At 37.4% G+C, this 16341-nt stretch overlaps 1 protein-coding gene across 1 annotated transcript in view; it reads left to right on the top strand.

Annotated features, from left to right (window-relative positions):
- Nucleotides 1-534: 534 nt before the first annotated feature.
- Nucleotides 535-16341, top strand: part of NCAM2 (neural cell adhesion molecule 2) — a 576480-nt gene continuing 560673 nt past the window's right edge. The window contains exon 1 of the mRNA XM_062180124.1: nt 535-589. Coding sequence (XP_062036108.1) covers nt 535-589 — 55 coding nt within the window. The remainder of the gene's footprint in view (nt 590-16341) is intronic.

Here is a 16341-nt window from a genome sequence, read left to right as displayed (position 1 = left end):
TGGGGTGGGGAGGGGAGAGGGGGCGTCCCTCAGCGTGCAGAGGGCTGACGGGTTTGGCACGGACCATCACCTCACGGAGGAACCCGTCCCAGCCCGCTCTGTCTAGCTCGAGGCATCGGGGCCCGAACCTGCGACTTCGAGCTCCGCTGCGGACGAATCCCGGTGCCGCGCGCCTCACGGAGAAGCGGCCGCCGTGTGGCGCGGAGGGATACGCCTCGGCCGCGCCTCCCCTCCGCGCCCCCGCCCCCGCCTCCCTCCCCGCCCGGCTCTGCTGCCGCCTCGGCGGCCGCTGGTGCTGCTTCTGCCGCCGCCGCCGCCGCCGCCGCCGCCGCCGCCGCCGCCGCTGCCTGGATATAGTGCGGCAAGGCGCGGAGCTTGCAGTCACTTTGCGAGGAGCGCGCGGGCTGCGGGCGGCTGGGGCACCCCGGGAGCGGCGGCGGCTCCGGCTGAGGCGGCCGCGGCAGCGGAAGGTTCTCTCTCCACAGGGCTGGACTTGCTAACTTTGGGACTGTCCACCAGTGTCACGTCCTGAACATGAGCCTCCTCCTCGCCTTCTACCTGCTCGGGTTGCTTGTCAGTAGCGGGCAAGGTAGGAGTGTGCTGCTTTATCGCCTTTACTTTCCCTCCCCCTTCCACCCCACCGAGAGAGGCGAAGAGGGGAGCTGGGGGCAGCAGGAAAGGCAGGCACCAAAGTTACGGCGCTCGCTGCTGCCGGTGCTGCTGTCATTCTTTGCTCTTTTCTTCTGAGCTGGAATGGTATCCGTGTTGGCCGAGACCCTCAAATACGAGAAGAGAGAAATACGGGATTGGAGATGGGCATCGGTGGGCAGGGGAGCGAGGCGAAGCTGCTGCTCTAGCTGGGATTGTGGCTCTCTCTGTTCTTTCCCCCAGAAATCGGATGCGTGTGTCCGTGTATATTAACAGTTAAATAGCGGAGGTTGCGGGAGGAAAGGGCACGGTGGTGTTTTACAGAAGCGGTGGAAACTATCCGCGTGAAACTCGCCTGTCAGATATCGCTGTGTGTGCAAGGAATTCAATTCTTAGAGACTCTTCCTCCCCTTTCCCAAGACCCCGATTTCTGACTGTGAAGTGGATGGTGCTGGCTTATTTCTGTTGGGAACTAGGGGCCATGGATGGTGTGTGTAAGAAAGCAAACGGATAAAACTAGGGATGTGTTGCAGTCATTCATTCTGACCCTCCACCCCCACACCCTTTTTAATACTCTGAGGTCGAAGAATCATATAGCATCAAATTGCAATTAAACCTGTATAGGATTTGTTTGGGGGTGGAGAAGTGTTGGGAGCTATTATCTCTACATATATATATATATATATATATATATATATATGTGTGTGTGTGTGTGTGTGTATATATATATATATATATATTTTGAATAGCCTAGTGGAAAAACCTGATAGAGAATTTGTGGACGCTCCTTCTGTTTATCTGTAGAAGGAGATAGGAATTTATTTTGCTCGTTCAGATGGTATATGTTCACATAAAATATATTTACAATAAATGCAAGCATTTTCAACTGTCCGGACAAGTTTGGACATTTAATTGGGGAAACAAAATGCTGAAACATCCATTAGTGAAAGTCTTTACAGAAAAGAGCACTAATTTTGTGAAGTGTGTAATTGCACAGATTGTTATAATAGGGTGGCATGAACGTGGTTTTTTTTTTTTTTTTGAGAAAATAATAAATTACAAGACAAGTTAAAATATTCCGACCGTATTCAATTCTAAGCATTTTGTTCTCGTCTGTGTTGTTCGTGGAGTCCAGCAGGGGGTGGTAGAACTCCATTTTAAGCCTGGAAAATGTGTTTCTGCTCTTCCCCACTCCGAGTCCTTCTATCATTCTTCAGCAGGGCTTGACATTTTGGATGTGAAGCCTTCCTTTCTCTGCCCTGCTCCTCCCCAAAGCTATAGTGTTAGTGACTGATGAACCACGATTAGATGCAGATTTTATGTGCAGAAATCAGAAGGCAAATGCTAGATTTTGCTCTAGTTTGTAAAATATCTTGGTAAAATGCTGCTCATTTTCCCATAACATAGAGTATGCAATATTTCAGTCTTAGCAAAATTGCAGATATGTTCATCTGGAAGCAATGTCAGCTCCATCGGTTGATTCAATCACTCCTACAGCAAAGATCAACATACACTTATGCCCTGCAGATATGCTGATTTAATTTTTTGAGATTGTGTTTAACTGTTCATTTATAATGTAGACAGGCTTCTCTGAATACTAAGAGTCCTAGACAATTGCAGCTCAATACAACTGCAATTAAATAGGTGTGGTGGATAGCATGGAGAAAGGTGGGGGCATAAGAGGAAGCAAGTTTATGCAGATTTATGATTGCACTATGAGTAGTCTGGAGGAGAAAAATGTCTCAGTTGTGCAGTCTGAATTTATCATACCCAACACTAAGTGTGTTGGAATTTGGGGATACAGAGAAATCTAGGAATTTTTAAATGTCTAGATCTAAATAGAACACATGGGAACCCATATTAGTCTATATATGCAGCGTGTATTTGAAATTATGACCCAACTAATTTGTAATGTAGAATACAAGGTAGTTGAAAAGAGAGACTCTGAGCCTGCAACATGCCTGAAGGGGAGCCCATATTCATTGCAAAGAAACAGGTTTAAGGAGAGCTTCACCGTAAAGAGTGTCGCTATCTAGTACAATTTCAAAATACGTGGCACTCTTAGGCGCTTAGATGTGTATGAGAGGGACCCAGCTGTTGTGAAAGCAGCATGTATACTTCTGTGCTATGTGTCCTAATGAAGCCAGAGATGCTTAGAAATAGATGTTCTCGTCCAATTCCTCTTTGCTCGTGTTTTGTTCTCTAATTAAGGATGCAGCAGCAAGTATCAGGCATACCACTGGGAGCTGTTTTTAAAAAAATGGACCTACTGTAACTCATAATTTTGTTTATTCTTTGGTAAATGGGGCCATGGAAAAGCTGCCAGTCTGTGATCCCTGGGCTAGCCTTAGAAATACTAAAATCCCACCTTGCTGATTTATGTTTCCAACAATATACTTGCGGGGGATTTTATGAAGCATGATTGAAGCTATTGCTTTGGAAAGTGGTGTGCAGTTAGACTGGGGGAAAGCAATGATGATGTATTCCCTTTTAAGTAGTCAAAACGTTTTGAACCACAGTGGTTGAACAGGAAAAAAATGACACTCAAAGTGAAAAACTAACTTAAGTGGATGCCAATATAATAATTAGCTAATGAGGCCTAATAGTTCTACTTCCAACTTTCAACACAGTGTGATTGCTCTGCTGTGGTGAGAGCCCCTCCTTTTATTTTGTAGCTAGGATGTTTCTTTAAAAATCTCTCATGTCCACTGCAAGGTTAATATCTAATGAAGTAAGATTGGGATGTGATTGTCAAGTCTGGATTTAATGTCAGTGGAAGGGAAATCTGTAATTTTGTAACTTTTGCAATTATTTTTCCTTTGTATTCAAAAGTTGGACATAGTCTCTGTCATCATAAATCTCAAATGCTAACCTGAGTGTCTGATTAATAGTGCATATACTTTTTGTATTTCCGATGCTTTCCTGGAATATTTTAATGCTTAAAATCATTTTATTCTTTTAATATTTGCCCAAGTATGATTAGTAAACTTCTGTTACTTGATGCTCATGCATATGAAATAAAAGCACTGCTGTGTTAAACCATAAGGTGAAAACAGTGCCATTCATCTGTTTGGCACTCTATTACATAGAACGCATTACTTAAGCTAAAATCATAGATGAGGGGGAGTAAATTGCCCAATTAATTAGTTAAACCAGGCATCTGCTTACTGTTACTCTTACTGGTGAAGTGCTAGTAAGTCATTGTTCACTGGAGAAATGTACCTTCTGAAAATAGAGCACAGGTGTGTGGGTGTCTACCAGTTTCAGGTCCACAGCAGAGATTGCTACAAACTCTTCTTCTGTCTAGGCTGTTGCACAGTTAGTTACAGCCTCTCTTAGATCCTTTTTCTATCTACACTGCCCTTGTTCTTTGATGCTAGTTTCTTTGTGTAAGGTCTCTATTGAATCAGCTGCATAGTCATTTGCACTTAGAGAAGATAGGCGGTGTAAATTAACATCATCATTGTCAATGAATAACCCAGAGGATATCCTTCCCTGTTCTGTGTCAAAAGAGCTAAGCAGAGCATTTTTGCACTTCAGTTTCCAGTGCTGAATCGGAGCCCACAGAGCAGGAAAGAAGTTGGTGGGTCCCCAGTGTCTGATGAGTCTTTTCAATGACGCAGGGGGCTAATGTTCTCCCAGAGGCATTAGCCTAGTAGAGAAGGAATTAATGAAACTAAAGAACCTCATTCAGTGCAAAAAGAAAGTGAAACTTCATGTAGTTTTGTAAATAAAATGGGCTCCTTTCAAAAGAGCTAGGACTAAGAAATGAGCTACAGAGATTGAGGCTAGTAACCAAGCTGAACAGTGCAATTTGTTTTCGCCTGTTTTCTTGTGCTGAAGCAGTGCAAATACAAACGGCATCGACAATCAGAAGGCTCTGGAACTAGTCCTGCTGCTTTCTCTGGCTTTTGACATTTGGGAAATCATTTTAACTCATCTGTTTTCAGGGTCATCTCTCATAGCAATGGACATGGAGGGCATGAAGAAAAATGATTAATAAGTGGTAGAATGAGTCTGTAGTGCTTTTGCTTTTTGATCCAAAATACAATTAGGCCTCTGGGTGTTGGCGTATGCAACATCAATTTGATAATTTTAACATTCATCTGAAGAGAATATGATTGTTTTTGAAGTTTATTGACCTAAGTTCTAAATTCCTTGTGTGCTTTATACTATCCTAGTTATATTAAGGATAGACCTATTTAAAAGATTGTCAATTTGTTTTAATTTTCCAATTGCAAGATATGAGAATACTTTAAGATGCAATCAGTGCTTTTATTAAATGTAATATTACTGCACTTCATAGAGTTCAGCTTTCTTTAATTATTCAGCAAATAAAAGTGCTTCTCTATGACACTCTCTTAAACATTTTAATAACTTTTAACAATTTGCAGTTATAATAGTGCTAATCCCAAATAACTATCAATGCAGTTCCTAGTTTGACAAGTTCATGTATGCCACTAACAATTCATCAAACACCAGAAGACATTTTAGAAAGCCATGACGTAATGGAACAGGCTTGGCTAAATTTAAATAATAAAGAGGAATGGTTGGAAAATCTGAGACTGTTTTACAAGCACAGAATTCACAGAATGAAATTTTTGAGAAATTTCAGATCAAAGGATCAAAGTTTTCTTGATTCTGTCTTATTTGTTGAAACCAAAAGGGAAAAGGAAAATACACTGGAGTCATGAAACCTCTAGACTCCTAAGAGTCTCTTGTCCTTGAAGAAACAACTTAGATGCTTAGAACCACTGTTGTTCATTTGAAAAAAAAAAATTATCTGGCTAGTTGGGCGAGATGTTAATCCATGAGGAGCACTTGCAATAATAGATATGTATGGGTACCTTGTTAAATGTCAAGCATACTATGGCAAGTACTGTTGGTATTTTTTAGATGTATGCATACAGATAGATTTGTCTAAGGCTTAAGAACTTCTTGTTTATTCATTTTTTAAAATCGTTATAAGTTGCTCTTTCAAAAAATATTGAGATGGTAGAGATTATCTAGCTCATTGATAAGTGACTCATTTATCATTTACTGATTTATCTAACAGTTACTCACACCCACTGGGTTCCAGACACCTCATTAGACAGCATTATTAGAGTTTCATTGGTTGTGTGATGAACAACTCCAGGGGGCACCATTTACAGCAGTGATGGAACAAGTATTCATTACCACAGTTTGCCAGTAGATGGTAGTGAAAGGTCTCGGGTATTGGGTTGCTTTTTTGCATCGGGAATCCTATTTAGAGGCCAACATCAGGCTCCTTTATGGCAGAACAGATGGTAAGGATAGACACACAATTACAACATGGGACTTTACTAAAGAGCAAGCAGAAAAGTAAAATGGATCATAACTAGAGCTCTGGTCTTCAAAAACCCTTAATTAAGTTCTCTTAACACAATACTTTTACATAGATTTTAAAATATTAACATATCTTTAGCTCAAGAAACATTCAAATTCTGAGTCATTTCCTCAGATAATCAATTAACAAATGCTAAGGCCTTACATTGAGTGTAATAGCAGAAACGTGTAACAGTGTAAATCACTTGTCTACACTACTTCTGATGATTTTATAGCTAATGATCAGTAAGGATCCGGAAGACTATCAGTTTTGTTTTATTGATGAAGAAATTCAGGTACAGAGCAACTGTTACCTGACTTGTCTGTACCAACTGCAGTTCGTAGTTATCTGGAATTGGGAGTAGATTGTCTAACTTCTGGTTCAATGCCTTTTTAAAAAAAATTGATATATTTTTCACATGCACATGGGAAGAGGTGGTATTTGGTTGATATCTGAAGTTTAGAAAACAAAAATACAATTTTCAAAAATCAAATAAGCAGGTGGGAGATCAATGTTCAACAAAATGGGTAAATTGTCTGAGTTTTAGGAGTGTAGTGCTTGGAATCATGCAACATTTCTTGAGTGTTTGCTAACTGTTGGGCTTTGTTGTTAACACTCACTTAATCATTATTTTATTATTATCCTATCCATTCCAAAGAAGGAGATGAGGCATAGGACGTTAACATAACTATGAGTTTGTGCTGTTAGGAAACAGAGTTTGAGCGAGAAACACATGCAAAGTCTGTTCTCATAACCAGGATACCATCTTACCACTTCCTGAAGCAGAGAGAGATTCAATTTGATGAGTGTTAAGTGGAGAAAATAACACAAAGGAAAAAAAAGATATGGGTGAACAAATTGCAGGAACGGAGGAAAGTATTCAGAGAATAGAAATAATCTAGGTTAATAAATCCAGTTTGTTTAAGGATTGATTAAATGGTTTAGATTCATTAAACAGTTTTAACAGGTGAGTCTTTGGACTCTAGCATGGAAATATTGGTGGGAATGGGAGGTAGAGTGACCTGAGGCCAAACTGAGTCTAACTATTGAGTGAAATTTTGGAAACAAATATTTGGGTGGAAAAAGTGTGAACCAAGTTTGATTTGATTTGAAGACTTCTGCCATGAGGAAACTGAAAAGGGAGTGAGTGGATGGGCTGGCTCATGTTTCTACGGAAAAACTAATGCATCTTACAACAAATTCAGTTAGGGAAATAGGTAAGAATGTGGCACCTGAAGTGTAAATCCTTTTTGACCTAAACAATGGTTTTGTCTTAACATGAATTGAGTAAAATAAATATGGAAAACCATTTATTTTTGACTATTTAAATAATAACTTATTAAATTTGTATGTAAAAATTATGATATCCATGTTGGCATCTAAATGTAAATGTCATTAGTAAATTTGAAAATGCAAACTTTTGATTTTTTTGTCATTTTTTTTTTCCAGAATTACTTCTCCACTTTCATTTAGCATCTGTTTGTATCTCATTTGTTCAGTGTATCTAGAGTTTTGGGTAAGATTTCAGAAGTATGTATATAATATTTGCTTTTAACATTTTTCATTTAAATGTCTCTGCTTTTCCCATAGTTTAGAAAAATTATTACTATTCCTAGCAGATTAAACCAAAATTAAATTGTTAATACAAAATAAGAACTAAACTAAAAACTCAAAGAAAACAAAATGATTTTTGGTTTTGACTGTAGAATTGAAGAATTTTCTAATGATAAACATGGGAAGAAAATGTAACTAGTATTTTTGAATCCCTATTGTAAGCCAGGGAATTTTGCTGAGAATTTTAACTGATTATTTCACTTATACTGTTAAAATCACCTTTCAGAGATGATGTTTCTGATATTTAGAGTGACTATTTTCCTTGAACATTTATGTATTTTCTGTAGAATGACACCAAAATTTTTAGCCAAAGAAAATAAAATACAGTTGAAATGTAGTCCAGGCTTTTCTGCTAATGTGTATTTCTTTGATGCATTTTACTTTTACTATTGGCAAATAGGGGAATGATGTACTATAATGTAGTAATTATGTGGATACATAGATGATTTGCTCAGCTCATTGATTCAAAAATGATCAAAAGCAAGCTTTCCCACTATTAAACAGTAAACTTTAGCAACCTATGAAGACATAAAGGACAATGTGAAAAATCAATGTAAGTACCTTCCATTAGTAAAAGTATTAGTTTGTTCTTTGGCTTTAAGAAAATCTTGATTTCTAGTATAATTTTTGTCCTCTGTGATAGTGTTTGTTTGCTTTACTGGTTTTAGTTTTTGAAGACTACAACATGTACCCTAGTTTTCACTTCAGTGTGAATGTCCTTCAGACTTGTCATCTTGAAAGATCCAAAGGCAAGGTAAAAATGGCAATGGAGACTTAAGTATGCGAGCATATTCATTAAGATTGTTATGGTAAGGAGCAGGCATTTGTTCAAATAGTGAAGAAGCTGCTTGGAATGCCTACATTTGATAATGGAGTACCTGGATTTCAGTCCTGACTGCTACAGACTCTAGTTTCCTGGTGATGCACACCCTGAGAGGTAGCAGTCATGACTCAAGAACTTGAGCTTCTGTCACCTCTAAGGGAGATTCAGGTTGAGTTGTTGGCTTCCTGGCTTTTGCCTGGCCACGCCTCTGCTTTGGTGGGCATTTGGGGAGGGAATCTGTAGATGGGAGATTCTCACCCTTTCTTGTCTTTCCCTGTCAATCTTTCTGTCTGTGTATCTCAATCTCTCTCTTTCTATGCTTCTCAAATACATTAAAATACATAAAATTTAAAATAGATGGTTGTGCTTTTTGTTAGAGCCTGGTTACAAATTTTTGCAGGCTTTGAATGGTGTACATCTCAATTGTGTCTTTTTTCATAAGCTATGGTGTTTTCTACTACACAAATTTTCAGACACCAGTCTTATTAAGGGATAAAGATGGTGTTATAGCATAAATGCATGTTTCTATTTATAAAGCAAACTGATATAATATGGCAAATGCCTATGTTTTAATATAAATCGATCCCCATATAAGAAAATTAGCACACTTATACTTTGTTCTAAATAGTGATGAGAGGGCTTGTGCACATTTTTTCTCTGCTTGTAATTTGGCCATTCTCAATGAGTTTTCACATACCCCTAGTATCAGGCTTTCTGATAATTTACATATTTATTGTCTCACTTAATTTCTCTCTGATTATTATTCTCTAACAATCACAGATATTGAACATATCGCCCATGCAGAGCAATTGCATGTTTATATTCTAGCAGTGATTTCATGTCATACATGAGAGCAATGTTGAGCACAGCTTATGTGAAGGTTAAGATACAAAATGATGTGTATGGCTTATACTTTGTTAAAAACCCATCTGTGATATTTGCATCCTTTTGATTTTTTAAATTTATTTCATAGATAAATCACTTAAAACTTTTCAGTAGCAACTGAAATTATGCACATTGCAATCCTGTTCATACTTTTTTTTAATAGAATAACAGGCTTCACCTATGTTTTCTATAAATTATATACTGAAAAGTCAGGTAAAACCTCTGAATTATTAAAGAATTAAAGGTATGTTATAAAATTTAATGCTTAAAGTGTGCTGTATATACGCACCGTGGGGCACTGTAGTTGATAAAACACGATTTTAGTCAACTTTAATTTATGTTTCTCATGCCCAACAATTATCCTTAAAGTTAAAAGTTATTTCCAATCTAGAATACATGAAAATGTACCAGTAAATGGTGAAATTATTTGCTCATGAAGAAATACTTTAAAAATGAAAGAACTAGAACTTGTTATACTTTATTCCAAGTATGTAACATTTTCCTATTATAACGTCTCTGGTTTTACTTAAACTTTTCTTTTGTTTATATCTATGAAAAATTACCAAAAAGTCATTTCTTGGTATATAGTATGTACTTCATTATCACTGTGTGTTTCAGAGTTTATTTTGGGGTGTGCTTATAGAATATATTAATTTGAATTAGAGGTCTAACTTTAATTTGAATTATTTGGGAGTTCCTAACAAAACAGTTAATATTGTTTGCCTTTTATCGATTTGCACAACACTGTTCTCGAAGCCTCATTGATGGTTACTATGCACACTAAACACTTTAAGGCAATTTCAGAGTTTCCCAGACTTGGACCCTATGTGTGCACAGCCTGGGTCTTTTAATACCTTCCTGCCTTTCTTTCTCTGGACAGTCCCTACATGTGTTACTATTCTTCCACACTCAGATTGAACTGTACATAGCTTTCATTCCTTCAACAAATATATATATATATATATATATGTATATATATATATGTATATATTTAACATACTTTTAAACATACTGTTATATATAATATTTATATATATTATCCTGGTCATTGTTCCAAGCATTGCAGAGCAAGTCGATGATGATACTATACTCGAATTCTTTCTGTAAACTAGGTGAGAACAAGAAATTATTTCTGTGCTGGCTTCCCAATGAATACAGTGCCCTTCATCAGACAGTGCCCAGTAATTTATTTCTGGAACACAGTGAATACTTAGCAAGTATATGCTGAATGAATATTTAAATATTACCTTACAGAAGTAAGCACAAACAAATAATTATTTGAAAACATATGTTCTCAACTTTGGATAATGATTTGGTTTGTTGGGAATAAATATTTTGTTTACAACACTGTCTTGCATGTGGCAGACTTTTGTAAATACATGAATGGCTCTAAAGTAATAAGATTAAGAGTGATTAGTTCATTCATGAGGAATAGGAAAGATGCCTAGCCTTGTCCCTAATCTTGTCTACTCATTGAAAGTTAATTAAGCGAAGAAGAAAGCACACTGTATTTTTCTATAAGATTTATTCTTTTACATTCTTATTTGGGGCATAGGAGATGGTTATATAGTTGAGAATTTAGAAGTCTTCAAAATATGTTTATGTGTATATGTATAAATGAAGTGGACTTAATATGTTAATAGTGATATAATTAGCCAGCTTGGTGGCTGTCAATAGTAAATGTCTGATACATCAGTAGAGCAAGTATTTGAAGACCTCAAATCAAGATAATCTCAGGTGGTTAATAAAAAGTGGGTTATTCATGCAAACTTTATTGGAAACCAATACTAAACTTTATTTATAATAACAGAAAAATTTTTAAGATTGTTTTCATTGGCACTTGGATTTTGTCTCTCTAAAAAACTAGCTTCCATTTAACCTCGCATATCCTTTGTTTGTAGCCATGTTTTTTTTTTCTTTTTTATGATTTTTAGAATGGTGTTCTCTCTGTCCCCAGTAGTAAAAGCATTTAAGTTAATTTGACAGAATACATTTTCTCGTACTTCAGAATATCTTATCACCTATTTATTTGTCTGCTTTCCACTCACTCACTAATGTTACCATTATTGTGTATGCACTTTTAGCTTGAAACACAGTTTACAATTAAATATACTGCTATTACCTCCGATTTATCTATTTTACTTTCATCCCCCCCCCGTCAGATTTTATCTAATTTATGATCACTTTAATTGGTTATCTAGATGAGTCATTCTGTATCACACCCCCCTCATCAGCCCCATGCTAATGCATTCTGCCTCTGTGGGGATTGCAGGTAGTCTGCAATTTAAAAACAGGTCAATGTAGGTTATTGAATGACATTAAGTCATCTTCTATGCATTGTGAAAACCTCAAACATACCCAGACTGGATATGAAATGTTCAAGTTTTTGTACTCTGATGTTCTTAAAATAATGCTTCTTAGTACAGAATTCTGAAATGTTACGCAATATCCTAAGTTGCTAATGTATTTTCTCTTTGAAGTCCCTGTTTCATTTCTATTATAATGAAAGGTTTTATTAAAAATACCTTCCTTCCTACACTATGCATTAACACAGTGATTATTTGATGAACAGTGACTTCTTTAAGCAGAATGTATCTCTCTCTTGCTAGGGAAATCAAATGATTTAACTAATAATTATGGTGGGAATGGGGAATTTTGTATTAGTCAACTTTCACTTGATTCTTCCTGCTCCGCTGCCTCTCACCCCAATACTTTTTACATCATTTTAATTTCCACATGTTAGGACCAGCACTGTGACATAGTAGACTAAGCCTCTGCCTGTTGTGCTGGAATCCCATATGAGCACTGGCCCCTGGACTAGCTGCTCCTCTCTCTTTCTTTCTTCCTTCCTTCCTTCCTTCCTTCCTTCCTTCCTTCCTTCCTTCCTTCCTTTCTTTCTTTCTTTCTTTCTTTCTTTCTTTCTTTCTTTCTTTCTTTCTTTCTTTCTATTTTTTCTTTCTTTCTTTCTTAAGAATTATTTTATTTATTTGAAAGAGGAGCTACAGAGAGAAGTAGAGACAGAGAGAGAGAGAGAGAGGTCTTCCATTCCCCTGGTTCAGTCCTCAAATGACCACAATGGCCAGAGCTGAGCTGATCTGAAGCCAGGAGCCAGGAGCTTCTTCTGAGTCTCCCATGTGGGTGCAAGGGCCCAAGGACTTGGGCCATCTTCTACTGCCTTTGCAGGCCATAGCAGAGAGCTGGATCAGAAGTGGAGTAGCCTCTCAAACCGACGCCCATATTTGCTGGTGCTGCAGGCTGGGGTTTTAACCCACTGCACCACAGCGCCAGCCCCCTAGCTACTCCTCTTTTGATCCAGCTCTCTACTTATTGCCTGAGAAAGCAGTGGAAGATGACCTAAGTGCTTGGGCCCCTGCACCTACGTGGGAGACCCAGAATAAGCCCCTGGCTCCTGGCTCCTGGCTTCGGATCAGCCTAACTCCAGTTGCTGTGGCCCTTTGGGGAGTGAACCAGTGGATGGAAGACTTCTCTCTATGTCTCTCTGTGTCTGTAACTCTACCTCTCAAATAAATAAATAAAATTTAAAAAAAACATGTATTTCAGGTGATGTCTGTAGCTGTGAATTTGGATGGAGAAGATAATTTCAATGTTTTCAAATTATAAAGTATTGTTTATGAATTATGATTTCAAAACACATTGTAGTCTCCAACTAGAATTTCATGCAGAGAGCTGAGGTTGAATGAAAGTACAGAGTAAATACTCATAGTAAGAGTCAAAATGGTTTGTTTCTGGGAGGGAAATTCATCAGCCGATGAATGAAACGAGAATGAGAAGGGAACCTGGGTGGTTTTGCCTGATGTTAAAAGAGTTTGTTTAAAATCCCTCATAGTCCTGTACATTTGAGAGGAGAAGGAGATGCCTGACGATACAATACATAGAATGATTGCAGAAAACTTTCACCCTAAATGAACAATGTCTATTTTTAAATACTCGATGAATTAATAGAAGGAAAGAAGAAAGCCATCAGTCACTCTACAGGGTGTTTTCATAATGGTGACATACTTTTTTAACACCAAGCATATATAGAAGTTGGGACTATTTTTACATATGAACTGAATTTTTTAAAGATTTATTTTTATTTATTTGAAAGACAGAATTATAGAGAGAGTTAGAGAGAGAGACACACACACACACACACATCTTCCATCCACTGGTTCACTCCCCAAATGGCCACAGTGGCTGGAGCTGAGCTGAGCTGATCCAAAGTCGGAAACCAGGAGCTTCTTCCAGATCTCCCATGCGGATGCAGGGGCCCAAGCCTTTGTGCCATCTTCTACTGCTTTCCCAGGCCATAGCAGAGAACTGGATAGGAGGAGAAGCAGCCAGGACTAGAACTGGCACCGAAATGGGATGGCAATGCCTCAGGCCAGGGTTTTAATCTGCTGTGCCACAGCGCCAGTCCCATGAACTGAATTTTATAAAACATGGGTAACATCTAATTAAGTGAAGGACATGAGATACAAACTCAGGCATAATTTGTACTAAATATATATTTATTCCTGTGAGTAAAAATAGCATGGGATTAATGAGGGGAGAAAGCAGGCACAAGGAATAACTCTAGTTTCAGTTTTTTTTCAATTCTTTCTAGTCACTTACTTTATTCCTCAGCCCCATAAACATACAATTGGGGCATGCATTGTGGTGCAGCAGATTAAGCTGCTACTAAGTACCTGCCTCCACCTCTGTTTTCCATTCAGCCTCCTGTTAATTCAAACCCTGGAAGGCAGCAGGTGATAACTCAAGTACTTGGGTCCCTGCCACACACTTTGAAGATCTCCGTGGAGCTCCTGGCACCTGGTTTCAGCCTGTCCCAGTTTGGCTGGGACATTTAGGGGCATTTAGGAATTAAACCAGTGGATGGAAGATTTTTTTTCTCTCTCTCTTTTTCTTTTAAACTAGCTTAAATAAAAGTATAATTGGCATACAAAATTATATATATTTACTATGAAAAAATTAATGTTTTACTAGATGAATAGGTTGTGAAATTATTAAGTCAAGCTAACTAACATACCCTTCTCCTCACTTAGTTTTGGTATCGTTATGGTAAGAATGTTTACTATCTAATCTTTTCACAATTTTCATGTATAAAACATATTTTTATTAGCTATAACCATGCTATGTGGTAGATCACCAAAATCCATTCTAACTGAAACTTTGTATTTTTAGCCAAAGTTTCTTCATTTTCCCACATCCAGTCCTTAGGAAATACCATTGTGTGATTTTGGGGTTTTTAAATTGCACATATAAGTAAATTCTTAAAGTACATGTCTTTTTGTGCGTGGCTTATTTTTTACAACATTATGTCCTCTAGTTTCACCAACCTTCTTGCGTATGACAGAACTTCCTTCTTTTAATGGCTGAATAGTAATTATGCATATGTGTTGAGAGGGGAGTGTCTTTACACACATTTTATCTTTGACATAATGATTTCATTTCCTTCAGCTATATACCCAAACATGAGATTACTGGTTCAGATGACTCCAAAACACAGAAAAGAAAAACAAGAATAGACAAATGGGATTATTGAAAACCCTTTTCATAACAAAGAAATATTTTCAACAAAATGAAGAGACCACTTATGGATTAGGAGAAAGTACTTGCCAACTATACCTTTGATAAGAGGGTACTTTCTAAAATAGAAAAGGAACTCAAACAACTCAATTTCAAGAAAACAAATAACCCAATATAAACATGGGGAAAGGAACAGAATAGATATTTCCTAAAAGAAGGCATACAATTAGCCATAAGTTATATGAAAATATACTCATTGTTTATAATCATCAAGGAAATGCAAATTAGACATCACAATGATATATCATACCTGTTTGAATGACAGTTATCAAAAACAGAGATGATAACAAGTATTGTTGAGAATATATAAAAATGGAATCCTTGTGTGCCATTTGGGGGAGGGGACATAAATTCATATAGCCATAATGGAAAACAGTACAGACTTGAAAAATTTAAAACTAGAACTATTGTGTCATCTTATCATTTCTTTTAAATGACCAAAATTCCAGATCATTGACTACCAATTAGTCAATTATTAAATCTTTTATTAATTTAAGAGATTAAGGAGCATATAGAACCAGTAAGATTTAGTAGAAAGAAGCTGGGGTTCAGAGTGTTTGCAAGGTAAGGAAGCTTGATTGTTAAGTATTAATATTTAAATATAAGTTGCATTTCAGATGGCTTCTCTTATTGTGAAACACTAATTATTAATAATTTAGTAAGTCATAAGTTTGTGTCTGACCTACTGAATGCTTTTATAATGAAACTACATTTAGTTTAGGATAATTTTGGGGGCATGGAAGAGACGAGAAAATTCAAAATGCCTTAAAATTAAAATCTTTTGTAGTGCATGAGAGGCCACCTGGAGGCAGATTTGGATTTCAGGTTTCTAACTATAGCTTTGGCTTTTTTCCCTTGACTTCATGGACAAATCTTGGATTCAGCAGCTCTGTGTGTCTCATTCATATGCAATACTCTCCGATGTTAGGAAAGTAATACATATTTCGCTTAACTTCCTTTGAAGGAAAATTCCCCATTAGTCATCTAGCAGGTTAATTGTTTTATATCAACACTCCTAAAGCAGTCACTGGGAAGGAGGATGAAATTGAAATGATTTCTTTTAATTCATCAACCCCATCCTGTTGCTGACTGGGTGATCTGCTACTCTTGAAGCTTTGAATTAACCAGTTGAGTTTAGGGTCCACCTAGTAAGGAAGACTGAAAGAGGGAGGTGTATGTGAAGTAGGCAGTCAAGTATGTCTGCCACAGAACATTGGAAAGGCCTTTTTAGCAAAGAATGTAAATAAACAATGTCAAAAGGCAACGTTTGTAAAGTAGCAATAGTGTCCTAGTTTTCTGTGTTTTGCTTGTGTTATCTCATATAAGCCTCTAAATTTACATGGGAGGCTGATTCTGCTTTATAGATGAGGAAGAGGATTTGAAAAGATGAAACAACTTGCCAAAGTCATAAAGCTGCACAGTGGCAAAGGTGGGA

This window comes from Lepus europaeus, chromosome 2 (assembly GCF_033115175.1).
Source record: "Lepus europaeus isolate LE1 chromosome 2, mLepTim1.pri, whole genome shotgun sequence".
Lineage (NCBI taxonomy): Eukaryota > Metazoa > Chordata > Mammalia > Lagomorpha > Leporidae > Lepus > Lepus europaeus.
Note: the sequence above shows the minus strand (reverse complement) of the source record. Positions and strands in the feature narration are given on the sequence as shown.